The sequence below is a fragment of the Dermacentor andersoni genome, chromosome 9 (assembly GCF_023375885.2).
Source record: "Dermacentor andersoni chromosome 9, qqDerAnde1_hic_scaffold, whole genome shotgun sequence".
NCBI lineage: Eukaryota > Metazoa > Arthropoda > Arachnida > Ixodida > Ixodidae > Dermacentor > Dermacentor andersoni.
In genome coordinates this window covers 60,812,889-60,835,403 of record NC_092822.1, presented here as the reverse complement: position 1 = coordinate 60,835,403, position 22,515 = coordinate 60,812,889, and the positions used below count along the sequence as shown (strand labels likewise).

The 22,515-nt window shown below is 42.9% G+C and overlaps 1 protein-coding gene and 1 long non-coding RNA gene across 2 annotated transcripts in view; one reads left to right on the top strand and one right to left on the bottom strand.

Moving 5' to 3' along the window:
* Window positions 1–20,511, bottom strand: part of BicD (Microtubule-associated protein Bicaudal D) — a 45,223-nt gene extending 24,712 nt beyond the window's left edge. The window contains exons 1-4 of the mRNA XM_050175957.3: window positions 20,137–20,511; window positions 16,221–16,361; window positions 11,965–12,189; window positions 11,206–11,455 (exon numbers count right to left, since the gene is read on the bottom strand). Coding sequence (XP_050031914.1) covers window positions 11,206–11,455; window positions 11,965–12,189; window positions 16,221–16,361; window positions 20,137–20,367 — 847 coding nt within the window. The 5' untranslated portion in view covers window positions 20,368–20,511. The remainder of the gene's footprint in view (window positions 1–11,205; window positions 11,456–11,964; window positions 12,190–16,220; window positions 16,362–20,136) is intronic.
* LOC129384042 (uncharacterized) lies at window positions 3–2,588 on the top strand. Its single transcript, XR_008611792.1, has 2 exons — window positions 3–240; window positions 777–2,588. It is a non-coding gene; the product is annotated as an uncharacterized lncRNA (long non-coding RNA).
* Window positions 20,512–22,515: the final 2,004 nt, after the last annotated feature.

Below are 22,515 nucleotides of genomic sequence, written 5' to 3'. Positions count from 1 at the left end.
GGAATGTTATGCAAGAAAACCACTGCAACCTTCAACAAGAGGGAAAGTCGAGGTCGAAAGCACTGATAACAGATGGCTAAGCAGGCAGATATGCAACATGCAACGACTGTGCAGCACTTGAGAGCACACAATTGAAGCCTGATAATTCTTCATGCACTCGCTGCTCAAAGATAAGCCAGCAGAGATGAATCACACAACTCGACAGCAGGGCAGTCAAATGCTCTCGACACTGGATCTGAGGTGAGCGCTCTTCAAAACTGCTGCCTATGTAGATGAGCTTGGAGATTAAGTTTACAACACCTTGGCTTCGTATTTCCACCACTAGAGCCACAGTTGTAACAGTGATTACACGAGATATGCTCCCAGTGAATTGCTAGGGCACATGCAGATAACGTACGCTCACTCTAATGCATTTTTCAGACAACCAGAATAGATTCCTGTGACAATGTTCGCCACGGTATGTCAGGCACTTCCGGCAGACGTCAGGGTTGGAATGTGAATTGGAAAAAAGCATGCATTTCAGTGTCCGTGCAAGTTCCAGTGTGAACTGTGTATTGATGAGTCACAAGAGTGCAAAACTGCGTCAAATGTGACAGCACAATAGTGATTCCAAATGGATACCACTCGAAATGAGTAAAAGATTATTGCAGCTTGCACAGATAGTGCGTCGTGGGACCTGCTTTACCTTAGCAACAGGCAGTTCAGTGCTCCAAAGAAAAAGCAGTTGCAAATTAGCATCTGTCAAAGTTCTAAGCTGACATGCATTCTCTTTACAGATGAAGTCACTGACAGCAAAAATGAAGACATCTGTGCCACCTACGTCTATTGGTTACCCCTAAGGATACCCTAAGGTTACCCCTATTGGTTACCCCTAAGGAGCGCAGCAATACAAGACAGACTTGCGTTGCTCAATTAGTCCAGAAAAAGCTTTTTAACAACTGCTACCAAATCTTACGATTACACAACTGCCAGCCATGAAATTTTAAAAGTACTACAGGGAAATCAAAGAAAAAATAACATTTGGTAAAACGCACACGTAATGTTCTGTCAGTGAAAATAGTGGCTGTTTATTAAAACACTGTTAACTTTGTTCGCTAAGGCTGCTGTGAACAATGCTCTGATCTAGAGCTGAAACTAGAATGATCCGCACCTCGAACAAACAAAATGTTTATGAGGCCTATGCATGAGACATTTAAAACACTGGCCCAAAAGTTGGGTTGCCTTTATACACTGGTTCAACGAGTGGTTAGTGCTGCAGTGGGTGGATCCCAATAATCGAGCTCGTCTGAAAAATGAGGCTCTGAGAAATAGACTGCTCCATGTTTAGTATTCTTTAGAAATCCCTTTTGCCCTAAACCGGACGCGAACGAGTTAAAAAAATACGGGAATCTTACGAAGAAACCTTAGAAATTGGCATGTGTGTTATTATGCATTTTGGTACCATGCAACATCATATAATGGCACCAAGTGCAAGGCATCATGACAAGGACAGCGAAGAGCATCCATTTCAGCTGCTGATTTAACAGGATGTCCCTGTCAGTTCAAAAGGTACCACCGATGTGCCGACCAATATTGAAGCACAAGAAGTGTGAATGATGGCAGCAACCAAATTTACAACTGAAGCTGTGATGCTATCTGGGACTAAACTCTTAAGGCAAAAAGCAGTGTTTTAAGTGCATAAGATAAATGCCCCAAGGTGTAAACAACATACAGTGTTGCCTGCAACAGGTTTTGTACAAATAAACCTCATCAGAAGGCTTCATGACAATGGCTATCACTTTTCTCAACGAAACGAAATAAACTAACATATCCATGTTAAATTGCAACTTCTTGCAGCTAAGGAGCACACATGCTTCACATCTTGAGAAGTGGGAAGGGTTTAATACTAAATAATTAGATAATCAGCAAACTACATCACATCTTCTGTGCGTGTTCTGTCTTACAGTGGTTCCGATAAGCTAGAAGTTGTTCACCACAGTACTGTGAAACCCCCTTGATACGTTCCTTGCTGTTGCGTTTTCCTGGCTGGTGCTTCATACTTTCGCGGTCTCAACCTAAAGCCCATTGACTCTTAATTTCCTGTTTGATATGTTGCGATTCCGTGACATTCCTGCATCTTACGTTGTATTTTAATGTGGCAGTCACGTAAACACAGTGGTGCAGGGGCAAATTCAGAATTTCGAAATGCTGAAAGCATACAATCGTCGGTCGCACAGAGCTGTTCCTGACGTTGCTCTGATGAATCGGGGCCTTGCTCACCATTATGTTTTCCTCGCTGTTACCAATACTTTTTCCAGCGATCCCTTGAAAAACAAGGTTCTACTGTGTATACTCAGCACGCTATTGGGGGATGGCTAGAAAAGAGCACAAATAACGCAACATAAAGTGTTTGCTTTGCAACTAGACTTTACTTACAACTGCAAAAGCAGAAGTGAGAATACACATAAGCAAAATCTAGAGTAATTATCGACACTGGGCAACAGCACTGTGTTTTATGCCTTTCGTGTGCTTTTTCTGCAAGCCGAGTACCATTCTTCTACAGTTAAAGTTGTGATTGACATGGACACAATAAACTGACCATCTTTTGACTGTCTCCTTCAAATCCGTGGTACCGCAAAAGTGCTTTACTAAAGCGCCTAAAAAACTATCATCACATAACAAACAGCACGACATAAACCTTATGGTATATAAAAAAAGAAACAAGAACACATCCTAAAGCTGCCGTGGGCTTGGCTAGCAGGCAATCTGCCTGCGTAACATACCCGCAGCAGCTAAGGAACAATCACATGAAACATGTGATGAAAGGAAAATTTGTTTATTTCATCAGGCAAAGAAATAACAACGATCACTACAATGACTAAAAATGCTGCTAAGCTGTGAGCAAAGCTTTGCACATAATAAAAAGGAAATGTAAAGATTGGAAAATGGCACGTCGATGGTAAAATGTCCAGCTGGTCAGGTTAAAAACAAGTACAAATATGGTAAACTAGTACCCTGCTTGGCAAGATTGCATCACATTTTTCTGTACAAGCCAGGCTTAGCCAATAAGGCTGTGTGCTATGTCTTCAAAACACTAGTTTTATATTTGTGCTTTGACAAAGGTGTGAAAAGATATTGCAGTTCTTGCAGCAAGAGTGCTGAGAGGCGACCATGGATAACAGTGCACACAATGTAATTGACACCTAGCTTAAATGGACTAAAAACAATGCCTATATATTTACAACTTTTGTAGTGAAGTGGAACCATGAAAACGAATTGTGCATTTGAAAAATTTCTATGTTAAAGGATACACAGTACAGGTATAGCACATACTCATATTGCGTGGCGCTGTCCAAGTAACATAATGCCAAGGCCTTGCATAGTTTTCATGTGACGTCACACCTGCGTCCCCAACTATGGCTGCCTATGTGTCATGCTGGCTCCTACATTCCCTACTGTACATCTGCCATATCTAGCGTGCAACACTGTGGTGATGGCCAGATCTCGCACAAGTGCTGCCCTTGATACTCACAAGTGTCATGCACGCTTGCTACAAAGCAAAAGTGTCTCGTGGCATTGCTCACTACATGCCGATAGCCGAGGCTGGCATACATGGTCCTGCCGCCCAACATGACACACGCCAATATCGACTACTAATTGACCACGCAGCAACACTAAGCTACATCTATTCAAACTACTCCATAACTGAAGCGCTTCAAGCATACAGACAATGCACCAGCCGGGCCCCCACCTATCTATAGCAAAAGAGCAGCTTTCATTGTTGACAGACGAGAATACCATAGGGTGCCAAGAATCTACATGGAAAGAAAACTGAATTCTCACAAAATTTAAACATATTCTCAAAAGCAGCAAAAACATGTCTTTGCATTGGCTTCGCGTGCAGTTTACTACTTTGCTATGATAAAACAGTTTAGAATATTTTTTAATGTGATATTGTGGCTTGTCAGTTTCTGGCTGTTCAATGCCAACCTGGGACTTGGGGTATCACTAGTGCTACTAGGTGCCAAATGAAATTACCAGTGTAGAGGCTTATTTATATAACCCTTGTATGCTGAACAAGTATGCCCACCTCCTCTTATGCGTAACAAAAATTGCCTTCCTATATAAAACCTGAACATGCAATGTCAGCTAACAAACATCTCAAGGTACACAAATCTGTCAATGGAATGGTGAATTATATTTAACGGCTTCCTTGATTTAGTTTACTTTCTTTGATTTAGCCACTCAGTATGTGCCTGAGGGTATGAGCCCATTTCTGGCCAATACTCCAGAATCGGCATGTTCCACTAATATTTATACATGAAACTCCCATCAAAGTAAAGCAAATCAGACCAGCTTTTTATAGCATCAAAAAGGCATCATCTAATATAAAAAAATTATATTTGCTTGACACTGATTCCAACAAGTGCATTGGATCTGCATGCAATATCGGGCCAGATTGAAGAGGTACCAGAAGAAAATTGGACAAAGGAAAGAACAGAAGACGGCATCGAGATTTAAGAAAACTATTGTGAAAAACAATAAATATGCACATATGTAAATATGCAATACGTATGGATATATGTGCATTACAACATAACATGATATACTGAGGGAGGATTACAGATCTATCACTTACAAAGATATCAACCCGGCATTGGTTCTGCCAGATATTTTTCCAATACAGTTAAACCATGATATAACGGAGTCGGTAAAATCAGCACTTCATTTTGTTATATCGAAAATTAGACTACTTATGCAATTACCGTATTTACTCGAATCTAATGCACACTTTTTTTCCAATAAAATGGGTCCAAAAATTGCATACGCATTAGAATCGAGTACGACCCTAAATCTGTGTTCGCACATTGCCATTGGCATTTCAATATGGCTGCCTCGTACGCGCTTCAAGCCTAGCCGCCGTAGCTTTCTCCATGTGTTGTAGTAGGTGTGCTTACGCAATGCTTCAATGCTTCCTTTGGCTTAGGTTAGTGCACCGTCCGTCTTCCTGTCTTCTGCGTTTGCTCTATCGGCATGGAAGCGCCGACTCCAAAGACATGCCGAGTTCATCATGATGCCACAATTAAAAGGAACGCGATTTATGTGTGCAGAGGCGGACGGAAATCGGGCTGCATCACGGGCGTTCGGAGTTCCCAAAACTTGCGTGCGGGACTTGCATAAACAGGAGAGGCGTTCTACACCGGCGGCTGCTATGTACGACACGGCCGCGTGGTTCCTATCTGGAAAGTAATCTGCGGCAGAGACAAGAGTCTACACATCTAGGTGCACTGCGCTGTGTTCTTGTCGCTTAGTTCGCGTCGAAGCGAGAGGCCGCGCAAAGGTCAATTCCCTCGCTCCTGCCAACGCACTTCCTCACTCCAACGTTTAAAGAGTTTCTGCAGTCATTGAATGAGACGAGTTCATGCTTGTATGCACGTGACACCATGCTCGTTAATTTAGTTAGTAAGCAAATGTTTAAAAGTAAGATAGTAGTTTAACATTTATAACTACTATCTTACGAAAAGTAAGCAGGTAGTTTTATCCACCATATAAGGTCGATAAATCTATCTTACTTTTCGTATAGCTGTCTACTAATTTGCTATCGTAATAAAATGCTTCACCTTGTGCGCGAAACTGCGACTTTTTTTTACTTATTGCAACTTTATAGCATTGGGTGCAAATCTTTGTTTTTTCCAAATGAGAGAAAGTTGTATTTCTGTATGAAAGAATGAGGTGCGCGGTACTGTAAAGGACTTTTCTTTCATTAGGTCATGCAAAACGAGTGTGCATTACAATCGATGGCGATTTTTGTTTTTTGTCACAAGAAATGGTTGTGTGTTACAATCAAGTAAATACGGTAGGTACAGTCCCTGACAAATTTTTCTGACATGGAAGGGGCCACAACATTGTCCAACATATCAGGCAATTGGGAAAAAAAGCTAATTTCAATAAGACAACAATTATTTCCTTGAATTTGGGAGTCTGCAAGTAAGATACAGTTTCATGCCGTGTCGAGGATATCTTCACATCATTGGTACAAAGCAAAGCCTGCAACGCTTTTGCATCCACTCTGCCCCCACGGCTGACAGTGTCACCCACAGAGGACGACGCTATGTAAGAAGCGCAGGCAGAGGGAAGGGGACACTTCGTTTGCCTCTCGCTTCAATGCATCTGCAAAACTCGAGATTATGCTATCTCCCGCACTAAACACGTGGGAAGGCAGCACACATGAAGCCACGGCCATATCGGCTCACCCAAACTTTGCACCTGCCACAGATTACCTCCAAGATACAGCACGCGAACAGCCATGCGCAGCCACGGCCGGGCTAGAGGAGAAGACGCACACTCCGCTTCCCCCCGCTCCCCCCTTGCTTGTGCAGAAAGACTGCGTGCATTAAGCCACCATCCTTCTCTGCTCCCCCACCCACGCTTTCCTTTACACCCACGGCATACTGCATGCAAGGTGACACAGGATCTTATTGCATTTGAATTTGATGAGGAACATGACGGTGAGAGGGTCTGCTATGCAGCTCCGCTTCAGCAATCGCTCTGTCGCTCAGCGCGCTATTTGACCATCTGCGTTTGCAGCAGTTTCCATTTATTGCCTCAGTATTCATCCGCGGCAGCAGTGAAATTTCATTATATCGAGATCATGTATAAACACACTTCATTAAATTGAGGTTCAAAATACGTGCTGCTCTATTGACAAGTTATAAAAAGTTATGTATGTTCAAAATTTCATAAAAGAAAACTTTTTTATGCGTTTCTGATGCCTTAAAATTTCCAGTAACATTACAGCTCTGTCAAGATGCCATAACAAGTGTTGTGGCACAAGATACTTAAAGTACCGTAAAAACCGGACTATAGGTCGGACCGGAATATAGGTCGATCCCCCAACTAACGAATTCTCAAAATGAAAAAAAATCTTTTTCAATGGCAATAGTACCGAAAGACATGACACCCTTACCTTGAAACAAATGCGACTTAGGGGGTTGCACAATGGTGACAGTATTTATTTAAATGCTGCTCGCATGTGCACCCGGCCAAGTCTTTAGCGGTATCGCGCGACCATCGACACGCGTGCTTGTCAACACCTTATTAACGGCGCTGAGCAGCGAAACAAACGAGATACGCGCATGTGTACACATGCCCTTACTTTCGACATTTCGCCGCTCCGTGCCGTGATGATAAGGTGCTGACAAACACGCGGGTCGATGGTCGCGCGATACTGTTAAAAATTCGTCGGGTGTACAGTACACAGAAGGGCACGAAGTGCGCAAACGCTACTCCAAATCAGAGCAACGCCTTTGATCAGAGTCGGATGACGAGTGCTTCTCGCTGCCCAGTCCATAGGCGCGTGCGATCTCTACCGCTTTCAAACGGATGCATTCGGCAGTCACAGGCAGCGATCTTACACGCAGCTCGCGGACGGACTCCGCAACCTTGCCTTCCAGTTCTGCAGTCCGCTGCGATCCGGCACGAAATGATGTTTTCTTTTGGTTGCTGCAAGTTGTAATACGTTGCTTTTGCCTCCGCCACTACCGAATGCTCTTTTCGGATACTTCAAGTTCGCGCTGTGCCGCCAGGTTGCCGTGGGCTTCCGCGTACTCAATCGCCTTTTTCTTGAAGGCGACGGTGAATTGACGTCAGCTTCCGCTCCCGCTCATTTTGAAACAAAATGAAAGTGCAGTCTTTAATTAATATAACTTTGCGACAATGGAAACGCAAAATGCCGGTGCCACAGCGTCGCCACGCCGCCATAAACGCCGCGCTGCTGCTGATGGCAATGGCGGCTGCTTACTTCATCCGCCCATAGTTGCAAGACTTCCGTAGTTTTTCCGCCAATGTCCGGTATATAAGTCGAGGGTCGACTTTTCGCGATGGTTTTTTGAAGAAAAGTTCGACCTATATTCCGGTTTTTACGGTACTCATTAATCTGCAGCAGGTTCAGTTCTGTGCCACACACATGCAAGTTGTACAGCTTCTTCAAGACATTTCCATTTATGCAAGCAAGCCAGATGGTATGGCATTTATCTCATAATACTGTCACTAGCTTCCACTGTAAAGCTATAATTTCCAGCAAGTAATGCAGGCTTCTACGTAGTTTTCTGATGATACTGTCATTACCTTCCATTGTGAAACTATGATTCCCAGCAAGCGATGCAAGCTTCTACCCAGTTTTCAACTTGTGTTTGGTACTGGGGACTTGCTTCTGCAGCCAAGTACTGTACTCATAAACGCTGCTATGCTACATGATGAGACTAAATGCACAACATAAATAATGATGCCAGTTGTAGTCAGCGTAGTGCTTGGTCATGGATTGGAGCCACACATTCCAGAAAATGCAGTTGTGACGTCCGTGGAAACTATGTACAATGTATCACAACCTCATACTTCAAAAGTACGAAAACATATATAAAAAGCAGGGGTGGGTGAATATTCAACGTTTCGAATACGAATATTACACACAAACTATTTGTATTCAAAAACGAACTATTTGGCACTTTTGAATATCAACACAAATAAAATACTTCGCAACAACTGAATGTTAAAGTCGGGTTGCTGTTCTTTGTCAAATAAATTATTGCAAGTTATTCAAAAGTGACATAAGCACAAAAGCTATAGAACAAATGCAGAAACAGAAATGGGTAATGCCAGCTGTGTTTTCAGTTTTGCGGTGGTAGCCTACATGAAAACATGTTATTTTAGCATGTAGTCTGTAATTTAGTGTTTCTTGCGATCTAGTGATGTAGCAGTTTTACCCTTTGCACTACAGACAGTGGTGCATCACTAGTAACATGCCCTTTTACATTTGTTTACGGTGCATAACTCCTTCAGCAGTTCTTTTTTCTTTCACAACTTTTTATCTTTTTTTAACAACCACCCTCGCTTAGTGCTTTTGGAAAGCTAGAAATATAGCAGCCAACCACCCTCTAAAGATGTTGAGAGGCTACCTGTTTGCGCAGCTTTTTCATTGACAATCAGTGATCTTGAGTTTAAACACTGATGCCCACTGTCCGTGACAGTAGGCTGCAATTTTTTTCTCATCAGTACAAGCGTGGTACTTAATTATCCCGAAATAAGTACTAATGCTATAAACATGTGTGTCTGCATTTGACTATATGATATCTGATACTTAGTACTATTCATACTCAATTCGTATTTGAAAAATTTGATATTCGCCCACCTCTAATAAAAAGCATGCACTGGGCACCATGCACAATAGACAAAAACTACATAACACAAGGAAAAAGAGACAAATAGTACTTAAAATAAAAACGCAACTGACAAGGTTTTCAACAAAATATAATGCCACAACCAAGGTATCACACAACCTGCCTTACGTGCTCTGTACAAACGCAAGTACTATGTATCACAGCAAAAAGCTAAAACAAAACATCAAGCTGAAAACAAGAACACAACTCAAGCTAAACGTTAACTAACTGGCAACGTGACAATGCTCTTTAAGCTCTAGGTGTTGAACCAACAGCGACCATCCATGGAAAGGATAGTTGCTGGTTCGATGCGCCATCCCACCTGACATTGCCATTGCCCTAGCTCAAAACTTAATACATAACACGTGACCATATTGCCACTGGCAGTTATGAAGTCTGTGTATAAAAAGTTCAGAGCTGCCTTCAGCTTGTTCTGTGCTTATAGTATATTCTGCACAAAACTGCACTGCGTCCCTGAAGCAGCAGCTACATAAGCAAGCTGCTGAGGCTTCGCTTTAGTTTATCACAGCCAGGTGCTGCACGCTTCATGGCGCAAAGACATAGTCCACCATTGCAAAAGAAAGCTTGTACACTGCCTTGCGACCTTTGCAGTGCCACGAATGCCGTTTTGTACTTTTTGAGGAAGCTATTGAACCATTTCGGGCCGCCTCCTGCTGTGGCAAGTAATCGCCTATAACACTACCCTTGACAGAAGCATTGCACAGCCATTCACTTTCAGGAGAGCTATCCTCATGAGTGGGTGAAATGGAAGACATGGAGCTCCAGCTGCCGTCGAAGATGCCCTTCTGCAAGACCTTGCTTCTATCCCTCTCAGCCATAAAAACTTTGTCGCTGCATGCGGAGTCGTTAATGGTTTGGTTTAACCAAACTGGTGGCTGAAAACTAGGCGGATCACTCAGGCTAAGAGTATCGACTTGCGAGCCCTTCCCTGTTTTTTCCGAACCACGCTCATGCTCGCAGCTGTGCTCCTCACACAGGACTGTCATCTTCCTTGCAAAGCTGTTCTGTGAGCTACTCAATAGACATGGAGTGGCTTTGAGAGTCACTTCGTGACAGACGGCATTCTGTCCAGGATCAGAGTGTTCGCCTTCTACATGAGACAAAGAATGCGCTTTCTTCCTGGAAACTGGCTTCGAGTGCAATGCTTGCATCTCACCATTTGGGCTTGTCGAAGCTTGTGCTTTTTTGTAAGTGTCATCTGTGTCAATGTCAGTACTGCAGCGACTGCCTCTGGGAGTTCTAGCAGTATTCTTGCTAGAGCCATGCACCATGTGCCTAGAATGTAAATTCAAGTTGGGCTGATCCTGTGGTGTGCAGCAACCCCGCACATTGCTAAATCCGCCGACTTCACACACATGGTCGGCAGCGTGACAGAGACGCTGGCAATACAGGTTCGACGAACACGGACATGGCTGACAACATGACATGTCAGCTTCCTCACACACTACTGAGCTGCAACTGTGGCCCCTGAGAATGTGAGGTACGTGGTTTGGAACGTCATCGTTTAGAATGCCAGCTGCACAGTGGCAGTCATGTGACGAGGCAGGATGATTGCAATAAGGCGACGGGTCGGGATCGAATCCAGAGTCCACAGAAGAGTTGGCGCCGCAAACAGTGCTATTCGAGGCATCGAGCACACCACGTAACTGGCAGCATGCAGAGGTGGCCAGATGAGTCTCAACGTCACGACAGACACAGGGTGAGACAGCACGCACCAGCGAACCAGAAGACCGCACACCACACCTCATAACATTGGACGACCCAGCACACGGCACAACGTTATGCTTCCCAAGCTTTAAAGACCGCGAACCAAGCCGGAGAGAAGAAGACCCCGAATTAGACACAGCCCCGCGGGCCCCCTGTTTAGTTTTCGTGCAGTACACTTTGTTACCGCTTCCCAATGGATTAAAATGCGAGCCCGCATGCAACGAGGCCCGTTGTTCAGGGACGTTCAGCCGGTGCACGAGAGGATGGTGAAGGGAACGCTTACTTCCGAGCCGAAAGCCCGCGAAGGAGAGACCATCGAGGTGGAACACGGGCGACTCGGCCGTCAACCGCTGGTCCAGCTCCCGCCGAAGAGCGTACTTCTGCTCTCGCTCCGACTGGAGTGCTTCTAATGCTTCCTGCAGCTGCTGCTCGGCAATGCGCCGAAGTGAGCCCACCTCCTCAAGCTGGGCGTTCAGTGATTCCACCTCTTCCTTCAGGCGACGCACCTCATGCTTGGCGCCTTCGAACTCCACCTGAAACAAGCATGAGAGCAAGGATGTTCAAGTTGTCATTGCTTGCTTAGTACGTAACTAGGTGCTTAGTACGTAATTGCTTGACTCTGTGTAATGCTTCACCGAGCTATTGGGTACATAAACAAGGAAACGTAAATCAAAATCACTTGTGGTGCAAAAATGGCATCCTTATTGAGGCTTAAAATGATTACTAACATTAAATGAATGTACTTTGTGCAGCAAAGCAATGCATTTTCATTTGTTCTCTTAAAGACAAGATTGCTCATAAACAAAAACATACACTGTTCAAACAGAAAACCAGCACTGCCCAGGTGACACTGGGACCATCCTGATTTGCCACCAAAAATTGCCGATGCCAGCTGCCGGACAAAGTGCAAAAAGAATCAACAAGTGGGAATTCAAAGATTGAGGTTGAAGCACGTTGCACTATAGTAGCAGTTTATCACAGGAAGCAGCACACATCTCCACCAAGAACATACTACGACATGGAAAGGTGAAAAGGTACTGACCTGCGACGAGCGCAGCGACGAGACCTGCTTTTGCAAAGAGATGTTCTCTTCCTCGAGTTCGTTGTTGTCCGTGAGCAGCCTCTGTTCCCTGAGCTTCATGTCTTTCAGCTCTGAGCGCAGGTTCTTGCGCTCCCAGTCCGACACATCGCCGTGCTTCGTGATCTCGTAGTTCTCGTTCTGAAGCCGCTCCTTCTCAGCCAGGACCCGACTGAGCTCCTGGCGAACCTGTGCAGGGAAAAGCCTCAGAAGGTCGGTGAAGGGCACTCGAGAGACAAATTATGTGCTGACCCCATCTGGAAAAGTGGCCTATTCATCCAGCAAGCATCAGCAGTAATTGCAATGCTTTACCAGACAACAAAGCAAACACCATAGACAACGTTGTGGGAAGAAGGATGCTAACCAAAAAGATGTAGCTAATAATTATTGGGCAGTTGAGGTTTCGTACGAAAGCCTTGTTCACGAACACCAATTGCTTCAAACAGTGAACTTAATTGAAGTACATTTTAGTATGACATGTATCTACTGCTTAACCAGATTAGATTCTTGATTTTACTTATTTGTACAAGCTGCGGCCCAAATATGGACTACAGCAAGTGCGGAATGATGCAAAGGCACAAGACAGCATGATAAGAGAGTCAAATGTAATAAAACAAGGCTTGCAGCACTAACGTTCAATAGATTTTATAAACTCATCAAGTGGCCATTCACAAACACAGCCAGGCAACAAATTCCAGTGGTCTATACTGTACAGAAGAAGACTGTAGTTAAAGCAACCTGTATGAGGATCAAATGCTGAAACGCTCAGGTAATGGGGGTGCCTTGTTATTGAAGGTTTCCTGAAACTCGCCTAGGGAAAAGCAATGTGGTGAGTGTAACGAAATGTGCAGGAATTTCAAGTGTTCTTTGTGGCGTCAGGATTGGAGCAATGTTAGACCTAGATGATTAAGATGGACGACATGTTGTCAAACGATCAATTTCAGACAATACTGCACTGTCCACCTTAGACCGCTTTTTTACATGCCTTTCTTGCAGCCATGCTACATGCTTTTGGATATTGCAGCAATTAGCATGACCTGTATCCGTCCCTTATTTTAGCCCAACTTCAGTTCACAGGATGCACCTCCCAAAAATCGCAAGTTATAACCCTGTTGTCAGTAGCAGAGCCAGATATATAGAGAAGCGAGGATGAGGGGCACTCACTTGTCTGGAAATGGGGTGGGTGAGGGGAAAGGGGGAGGGGGGGGGCACATGCTCGGTGTGCCCCTTTGCCCCTGGCTACACCACTGCCTGTTGTGGTCCAGTCGACTGCATCCTTGTACACATGCAAACTATTTATCATTACTCCATCTGCTATACCTCTCCCCTCTCAAGTGCCATTTTCCTTTCTTCGGTGTCAGGTCCACTATTCTGCTAGGCTATCACAAATTTGTTCTGCACATTAGTAACACTTCAGATAAAACCTCTAGTTTATAGTCGACCAACTCAAACAAGACCATCAGCTCGCAGCGTATATACGTAGCTGTCTCTTCTGTCCTGTCGTCTGTCAACCCTAAGAACAGTCTGTTCCATGCCCCCTGCATTGTAGCAATGCCATAAGGTACAAGGCCCTACACCTTGCAAGCTGGACGTTGGGCATGTCAACCTGCTTTCCCAATCTGCTACAAATCAGTGCTACTTTGTTGATGTAGGTCACTGCCTGTCATACTTGCAATCACATTAATTTCATTACTCTATCCTTTTCCCATTAACCATATTTTCTTATTCTCCTTTCACCTGCCAGTTATCATTATTATTGCTGTTTTCTAAAGCTTTGCACAAGGCATGGTGCTATATCTGAAGCTAAATTCTACCAACCAATAAATGCATCCTCATAGATGTCCTTATAATCATCTGCATGCCACAACTTGCAATTTTAACTTTATTAACAATCTAGCTATGATATGGTCATCCCTTGCAATTTTAACTTTATTAACAAGCTAACTATGATTTCGTCATCATGTTAAAAGAAGCTTTTTCATGGCAAGATATGTCTTCTCTTTCATTCTTGCGGAACTTTTCGAGCTACCCGTCTAAAATAAGTGCACTCCAAAGTTAGAGACAATAAAATATCTGTATTTTGATGTAGGAAAATGGGAGGGTATCTCTTCATTGCGTTTACGTAAGCATCCTTCTCTGCTAAATAATTTCTTTCTTTAGCAGGAAAATAAAATACTTCAACATACAAACACAAAGTAAATAATCACAAGAGAGCATGCTCCTAAAGGTTACCTTGAACAGCCATGAATTAAATTTCGAATACTCAGTGCTGACACACAAATCAGTGGTAGTCAATACGTGTCTTTAGCGTTGAAAATGAGGTATACCCTACAAGCAGCAGCACAATAACAGGCCGAATCATAGTAATTGCTCCAGTACTGAAATATTTCGGGGTTAAAGCACGTCAATGACAAATCCAGAAATACAAATTACAAAATTTGTCCCTCCTGCTAAGTGCTACATTACCAAATGCTTCTTTTTTTTTTTTTTTAGTATGTACAGAATTCTTAAACATCACCTGATGCAGACGGCATAATTCTACTACTTGAGTTGGATTACTCAAAGAGGCGGGCATTACTTGCACGAGAAATTGAAATGCATAATCTAACAATTAAACATTCATTCATCAAGTTGTTAACTAATTACTTTAGGGTACATATTGCAATTTACGGATTGTACCCAGTGAGTCTGCAAGGAATAAGCACTTGGCATGAATTCTGAGGATGGCACGGGTTTTCAAATATGCAACATCAAACTCGCAGTTAAAATGCACTGTTGTTCCACTTACTATTTTAACAAGACGTTGCTTTGTACACTGAAGCACAAAATCAGCTGGAATGCCCAAGCACACTATAGGAATGAATATCTCAAAACTGATTTCCGTCTGAAAATTTGTTCCACGTGAGCACCCTTTGCGAACTTACCAGATACAATTTATAAATTGCAATATGTGCCATGAAGTGTTCTGCTGAAAACTTCACCACTGATTTCTTGCTAATTAGTCAATTATGCATCTAAGTAATGTGCCCCACTTTGAGTAATCCAGCTCAAGGGCTGTAACTACGCTATCTATTACAGGCAATATTTTTAAAATCCTGTATAGTATTAAACGAGCATTAATCGATAATTCGACGGAAGCACGTCTGGTCAGGACGAGACACGACAAAGAAAGACGTAGAAGAAACGAGCATTGACATAACATTTTTTACTTGTCATTTTTCTAGATTAAATAAAGAAGAAATCTCTCAAAACCTAATAAAAAAAGAGTACTGCCAGGCTTAACACTAGCCTAAATAGTATGTTGTAATCTTTGTTTTTAGGAACCAATTTCGGTTTCGGTACCAAGGATGCAGACACGTCATGACGTCACAATACATTGGCTTGCTTTGTTCCTGCTAGGGCTGTGGCTGCCACACGCAAGTTCCGCTTAAAAGAAATGTGTACAGCCCTTGTTTTTCTCTTCATTAGCAACATCACCACACTTAACTGTATTGCAACATGATGTCAGCAAATTTTTCTTTGTCTCATGGCATAATGATAACGTCGATGACGCCAGGTCTGGCATTTCACGACCAAATTTAAGGTTCGAAGGCGAGTGAGCCAGTTTCAGTCTCGCTTTTGCTACCTTCAACCATAAGCACCGTCTCCTCCTTGCCACATACTTCTTTAAAAGACGCTTCAATACTATGTCAGTACCTAAAGTACTGTTGTTTGTTTCTTTTCTTGTTTAAATATGCTATAAACTTGTGCTTATCAGGACTCTGCACTTTTCAGCTACATGCTGTCGCCTCCACAATTGCAGTGAAAAACACGCTACACGAGGTGAAAGGAACTGATTGAGCACAACAGGCAAGCAAGATGACGAAGAGCGAGCGTGCGAATGCAAGGCAAGGATGTGCTAGCAGACGGATCGAGACTGACGTCTCTCGTATATGGACTAATCGACAGCTTTTACTACAGTGACGTCACGTGAATGACCCCGCTGGCCTCAGGATGCGAGAAGACGGAAAAAGGCTGAAGAAAAATGTGACTTTTTTTTTTTTTTTTCTAATCAACGGAAGTGGTATGGGGGCCCTTTTTAAGTAAGTCAAGATATCCTAAGTGTTCCCCAACCTTCATGATTGCCAAGTTTCATCCTTTTACATGCAAGAAACATGGTAGAGTTGTGCCAGCTTTGAAGATATGTTTCAGTAACACTTCAACAAAATACATGTCCTCACCTGTTTCAGTTCCTTTTCCAATTCCTGGAGAGAGGATGTCAGTGAGGCTTCCTTGGTTGCAGTTTCCTGGAGAAGGCTCTCTTCCTGCTCGATGCCAGTAGTTGTAGACACTTTCTGGCTCGTCTGCACCTTGGCGAGGGCCTGCCGAAAATTTCATCCTGTCGCATCCATGCTGCACATACCCTCTGCACAGTAGCTTGAAAACACAATACTATGATTTATTATGATGCTTTTATTGCTTGTCTGATTTCAGCTGGGCACCTTAAAGTACCCCAGGTAGTCAAAATTAATCTGGAGTCCTCCACTATGGCGTGCCTGCCTCATAATCAGATCGTGGTTTTGGCATGTAAAATCCACGAACTTGAACTTGATTTCATCTGGTTGCTACTGACAAAAGTAGCTAATCAATCAGATCTATCCTCCTGACTCTTCTCGCCCCCTGAGTAGTGAAGCTCTCAACTCTGGCCATGCCTTGCGGTTGAATGTGCAGGTTTATAGGCCAGTTGCCTAATCCCAAGTTCACCTAGTAATACAAAACATGCGGTTTACAAGATGCTCTACTTCAAACAACTTGAGCATGAGAGGCATTGGTTAACACCTTCAGGTTCCACAAATACCCCAAAAGGTATTTGTGTGTGTTTGGGAAGAGAGGGGGGGGGAGGGTAGAATGGCCCCGCAGCTCAATTGTCAGAGAATTGCCCACTGTGTGAAGGTTGAGGGTTCAGTTTTTACTACTAACAAGTGGTCTTTTCTTCCACTCTATTTTACTTTTTTCTTCTATCAATAAAATTATGCCTTGCCCAAAGCTATAATGCCAGAACAAACTTTCTCAAATTCTCACTTTTTCCATGCACATTTAATGAGTGTCATTGCCTGCTTCTGTCATCTCTACTCAACACAAAAGCCTTGAGGATTGATTTTTTATCTTGTATTTGGCTGTTTTGCTTGTATCTGTATTACTGATGTTGTACTAAGGAATCGTGCTCTTGTGCTTCGATGCACTGTAATTAATTTTTTTGTCATGTACTGCATGTCTTCTTGCTAGTTTTCGAGTGCATACATTTTTGCTCCTCCTGCTAGGGCCTACACTCTGCCTGCAGTATTTTTGCAAATAAATACAAAAGATACAAATACAGCCTACATCTTCACTTACTTTAACATTTCAGTTATGTATAAAGAAAACAGTTAACTTCTCTTGTGGTTTCGGTGGCTAAACTGCCCACTGTGTTCGTATGAGTGCTAAAATATGTTTCGCTGCTAATTATTTTTTCAGTCCTTCATTTAACAAATAGAGCATCTTATTTAGGTCAGTGGTTACTGCCATAACGGAAGCAATAGGTTGCTCTTATGAGAGATGCCTTCTTTTATACGTTGTGATAACAGGTTAACACAGTAATTCACTAACAGTAAACCCTCCAACTATTACTTAAGGTGGCCACTCAACACTGCACTCAGGCAATACGGCTTCACCATTTGAAGCGTTCCAAGATGGACAAAATACCAGTAAACTGGGCTAGTTGGTACACTAGCACATATAAATGGAACAGCGCGAAATGAAGCACACAGGCACAGAAGGAAGTACGACGATGAGTATTCGTCGCATCTTCGCTTTTATATCTCACTGTTTTGCGCTGCTTTATATAAGTATCCCAAAATGGCAGTGCCACTTTGGTACTGTTAAAATCACTCAATCTAGTACGAAATTCCAGATAGTTAAACAGCGATTGGGTTCTCACTCCAGGTGGAGACAAAAAAGAAAAACAATCTTGCAACCGAATTTGCAACTTTTTAAAAGATAAGTTTAGTGCCTCGATGCTCATAAACACACAATATCCCAATGCAGAAAGATGCATAAGCAATAACGGTTCGTACAAGTTTGTTGAAGCAGCATAATCTTTTCTTGCACTAAACTCGAACATGCAGCTCCAAATGTGGCCTCATTTGCAATAACTGTGTAGTTACATGTGTCAAATTTGTTTCAGATAACACTGCAAGGTGTACTTGAAACTACAATTGCTCTGCTTACACCATACAGATACTTTATAACTGTTGTCAATTTTCAAATGAGGTTACAGAGCTGAGGGAAACAAACATTAACTGCACAGGACGGACTCTAGACTTTATTTGACTGTAACCATGTTTCTTAATGCCAGCAACCAACTATCCCAGCTTTCAGCATTTGCTGTCAATTTGCACCTCACCACAGAGTGGTCCAGTTTTGAGTACTCAACTAAGTATTCCAAAAGGTTGTGTGCACATGAGTAGACTAATCCTCATATTCAGAAATGCATCTTAACTTGAAGACCACGTTTAACTTGATTTAAATGATGCCTGTCATGAACGCACAAACGGAAGTGCAATGAGTACCCTGAGCACGTTCTCGTCAGACGTCATTTAGATCAAGTCAAGCATGGGCTTCATGTTAAAATGCATTTCTAAATATGGAGATTAGAGCCTCTGACCTAATACACTTCTCCGTGTCCATTCATGGCAATGAAAGTAGTGTCATCTTGTGCCCCACTAATTCTTGCAATCATTCATTCACCAACATTCACACACACATTCACCTCCCCAGTCCAAATGTCCCAACTGACGAGATCTGGGTAGCAGGACACAGTCAGGAGGTTAATCACATCCTTTTGTCCTGACGTGCAGGTAATGCCTTGTATTGTCAAAAAAAAAAATGAATGAATACATAAATAATAATACAGTTACCACATCACCTAGGTGCAAGACAAAACAAACCTGAGATGTCTCGCCACACTCCTAGCCATGACAGTTCATAAGGGTTGTAGTGTAGTTGTGAATAACCATGTGTGTGCTTCTCCGCCGTCCCTTTATTTCTTGCACAGAAATTCTTTTAATGTGAACTTGTGGTACATTGCACCAGGGTGACTGTCATGACACAGTGGGTGAACACTTGGCGAACACTTGCGATTAAATTACTGAAAGGAGCGTCATCAAATTGCATCAACTTTGTCGTGAATACTGCATGCAAAAGCATATACGAATGCATGTGTTTGGTCTACCCTGTTTGCTAACCATTCTTGCTTCAACGATTCAGTCGCCTCTTAAATCCTCCGAGACCATTAACTGAGGTATTAAACAAAATATTCTTATAAGGCGATGACGGGGCAAGAAACCATTAATATCCATAAAGCGCGCAAGAACTAGAGGCAATATCCAAACATGCAGCCGCATTTTTCACATTCTGTTTCTATTTTTTATTGGCCAGCACGGATCGTGCACCGCGGGAAACGCGCGCGAGTGCCCGGAACATTACGGTTTCGGTGTCACAACGTCATGAGCTTCTCGCTACGCTTCCACGCGACCTAGATGCGTTAAACGGTCTCTCTGCTGGTCGGCCGCGCTCTTAATTACGGCCTCTTACACAGAAACACCAAATGAACAGAGCACCAGGAAGCTCTGCTCGCTGAAAACGGCGAGATGCGTCCCTAAAGTGCCAAACGTCAGTCTCTGTTTCCATTACATTTTTCCGTGTCTGCTCGCAGTGGCGGAAATAGCGTGCAAAGGCTGGCGCTGTAATCGGCACAACACCACGCCCGCGTGCAGAAAGAACACCAAGCATTCTTACGCGGATATCGAATCGACGGCGTGACCTTCACGCGGAATCGCCAACGCACATGCGCTAAATATTACAAGAGGAAAGAAATTAAGGAGCCGGTAGCACCGCCTAACCCTAATACCGCGACTTTTACAAGCATCACCCATGAGTACACATGGGACGCATCCACGTGTAACTTTGCATGAATGAACACTCGCTGCGAAGCTATGGAGAATGTTAAGCGGAACGAAGGAAAATTTTGCGATCGCGTCGCGAATTCGTGCAAAACCGGTTACCACGCCTACTACTCACGTCAAAGGAAACCCATGCGTCACGACTTCGAGCACTTACCTCTTTAAGTATTTCCATCTCGTGCTTCGTGGTGTCGTACATGGCTTCGAACTCGTCGCATCTTTGCTGCAGGGCTTGCTTCTCGTCCAACAGCACGAGACCGTACTGGGCTGACTGGATCTTTTCGTGGCTGGTCTGAGCGAGCTCGCGGTGGAGCCGCTCCAGTTCGAGCTTGAGAGCTTCATTTTCGGCTCGGATTTCGCTGTCCTTGACTCCAGCGCTAGTTTCCATGATGTCAAAGGTTCCGAGAGCGCGTGAAACGTTGATCGAAACCCCTTACGGGCGAAATCACACCCATGGGGAACTCACATCAACGCTGCAATAAACTGGCACGGCTCCATCTTGCCACAGAAAAAAAGAAGTGCCCCGCCAACTTCCAACTGGCACTGTATCCTTCCGCCAGCTTCTCACACACGCCGGCAATATTCAACAATTAGCGAGCATAAAACTTATACAATAGCACACTTCAACGCATTTAAGTGTTTATAAAATGCTTAACAATCACAGCTTAAGCAGGTAAGCTATGAAATCAGATATGATTATGATGTCTTCACGAACTACGTGTTTTGTCGCGTATCATTATGTGGTGTGTTTTGGTCCGATGGAGAAACGCCTGGTGGTGAAGGGCTAAACTTCTCTTTCCTTGAAATTAGCATTTTGCTCAAATGTATTTCTTGAAATGAGGGAGCGCGTGGTACTCCTGGCATGTGCTAGCAGCTTGATAACATGTTACAAATTCACTCAAGTGAGAGCTATAATAAAGATTCTGCAGTGGTTATTTTGCATGAAAGGGTCGTTGCATAAGTACAGGCGCACAGGACGAACGGAACTGGAGCCATGGTTGGCGAGTTTTGACCGCGAATTTTAAACACAACAATGTCATACGCAAGGTGCAAGTTATCGAAAGTTATTGATGCGTACTCAGTAAGTAATTGATTCAGGTACAGACATTCATAAGCGAATACCCGTTATGAGCCGAGCTTTCTTTACGCACTTACTCTTTCTTTCTTCTTTTTAAATTTGAAACAGTCGCTGACTTTTGCGCAGCCGTACTAAGTACAAACAGTCAATATATGCCTAATTGCACTGGTCGATTCGGTTGGTTTTAATTTTTGTTCGCCTTAAATACATCAATCTCTCTCCAAAAACAGTATCGTCGCCAGCGTTCGTCGCTATCAAATTACGCATATCTTGTCTACTCTGGAGTCATATCCTGTGTGATTCGCTCAATCGGAGAAATTCAACAATATTACAGAGAAACAGAACCTGGAATTTACCGACTAAATACAAAATCATTGCAATAAAATCTAAATCGACGAGACGAGCACGTGTTATTCTTACCAACAGATGTACCAGAGGGAGCTTTCCCCAAGCAAGGCATTCCTTCAACTCACGGAATGTTTATATTATTTCAATACGTGTTCATGCGATATATATATGCGAAGCCATAATTGTGTATATATATATATATACATATATATATATATATATCTATATAATTTCTGAACCACTGCCGAGAGCAAGGGCACACCGCACCGGTAGCCTAACAGATATTACCTGATGTAAAATCAAATCGTATCTCATTCTTCTTTTTTTTTTTTCGTGGTGGGGTCCCCAGCTACAGTTCCAGTAATTTTCTACTAGTCTAATAATTGTTGTATTTGATGTATAAGATATTCATTAGTCTGATTCGACTTTATGTTAATCTAGTACAATTATTCATTAGTTTCCTGTCAGCTAATCAAATAGGAACTTGCATTGAATACTTATTTGTCTGTAAAGGCAATTCGTATTGAAGCCTATACGATTTTACGGCATTTGCTGCTAGAGTAATAGAAATATGTATTAAGACCACTGTTGATTACGACTGTTACAGGTGAAGCTTTCTTGCCTTAACTGTTAGTTGCCGTAGCAAACAAATTAAAATTATGCCTATCTGTATGCGAATTTGTATTGCGATTGAAACTAAATGCCTGTTAGCTTCGATGGGAATCAATATGATAGTCGGTCCCAATACTGGTTGAATAAAGCCTCAGAAACAACAAAATAGTTAATCATAATGATGGGATAATTATAATTTTTGTCCTCAAGCAATAGATGTTTATGCTTTCGCATCATCAGTGATGAATAGCATTTAAGCTTATTATTTAATTAAACATCTGCCATGAAACGCTACCTATTGGTCTTGAACCACTGGCATTACTCTGTAACCCTAATTTTTCCAACACACACAAACGCACGCACACACAGGCCATATATACCTGGTATTCCGGGCAAATTTGACAGTTTGTATAATTTAGATAGAAATATCATTTTTCAATATATATATTGCTTTAATTTACATATAATCTTTATGTTTTGTTTCTGATAGACACATCA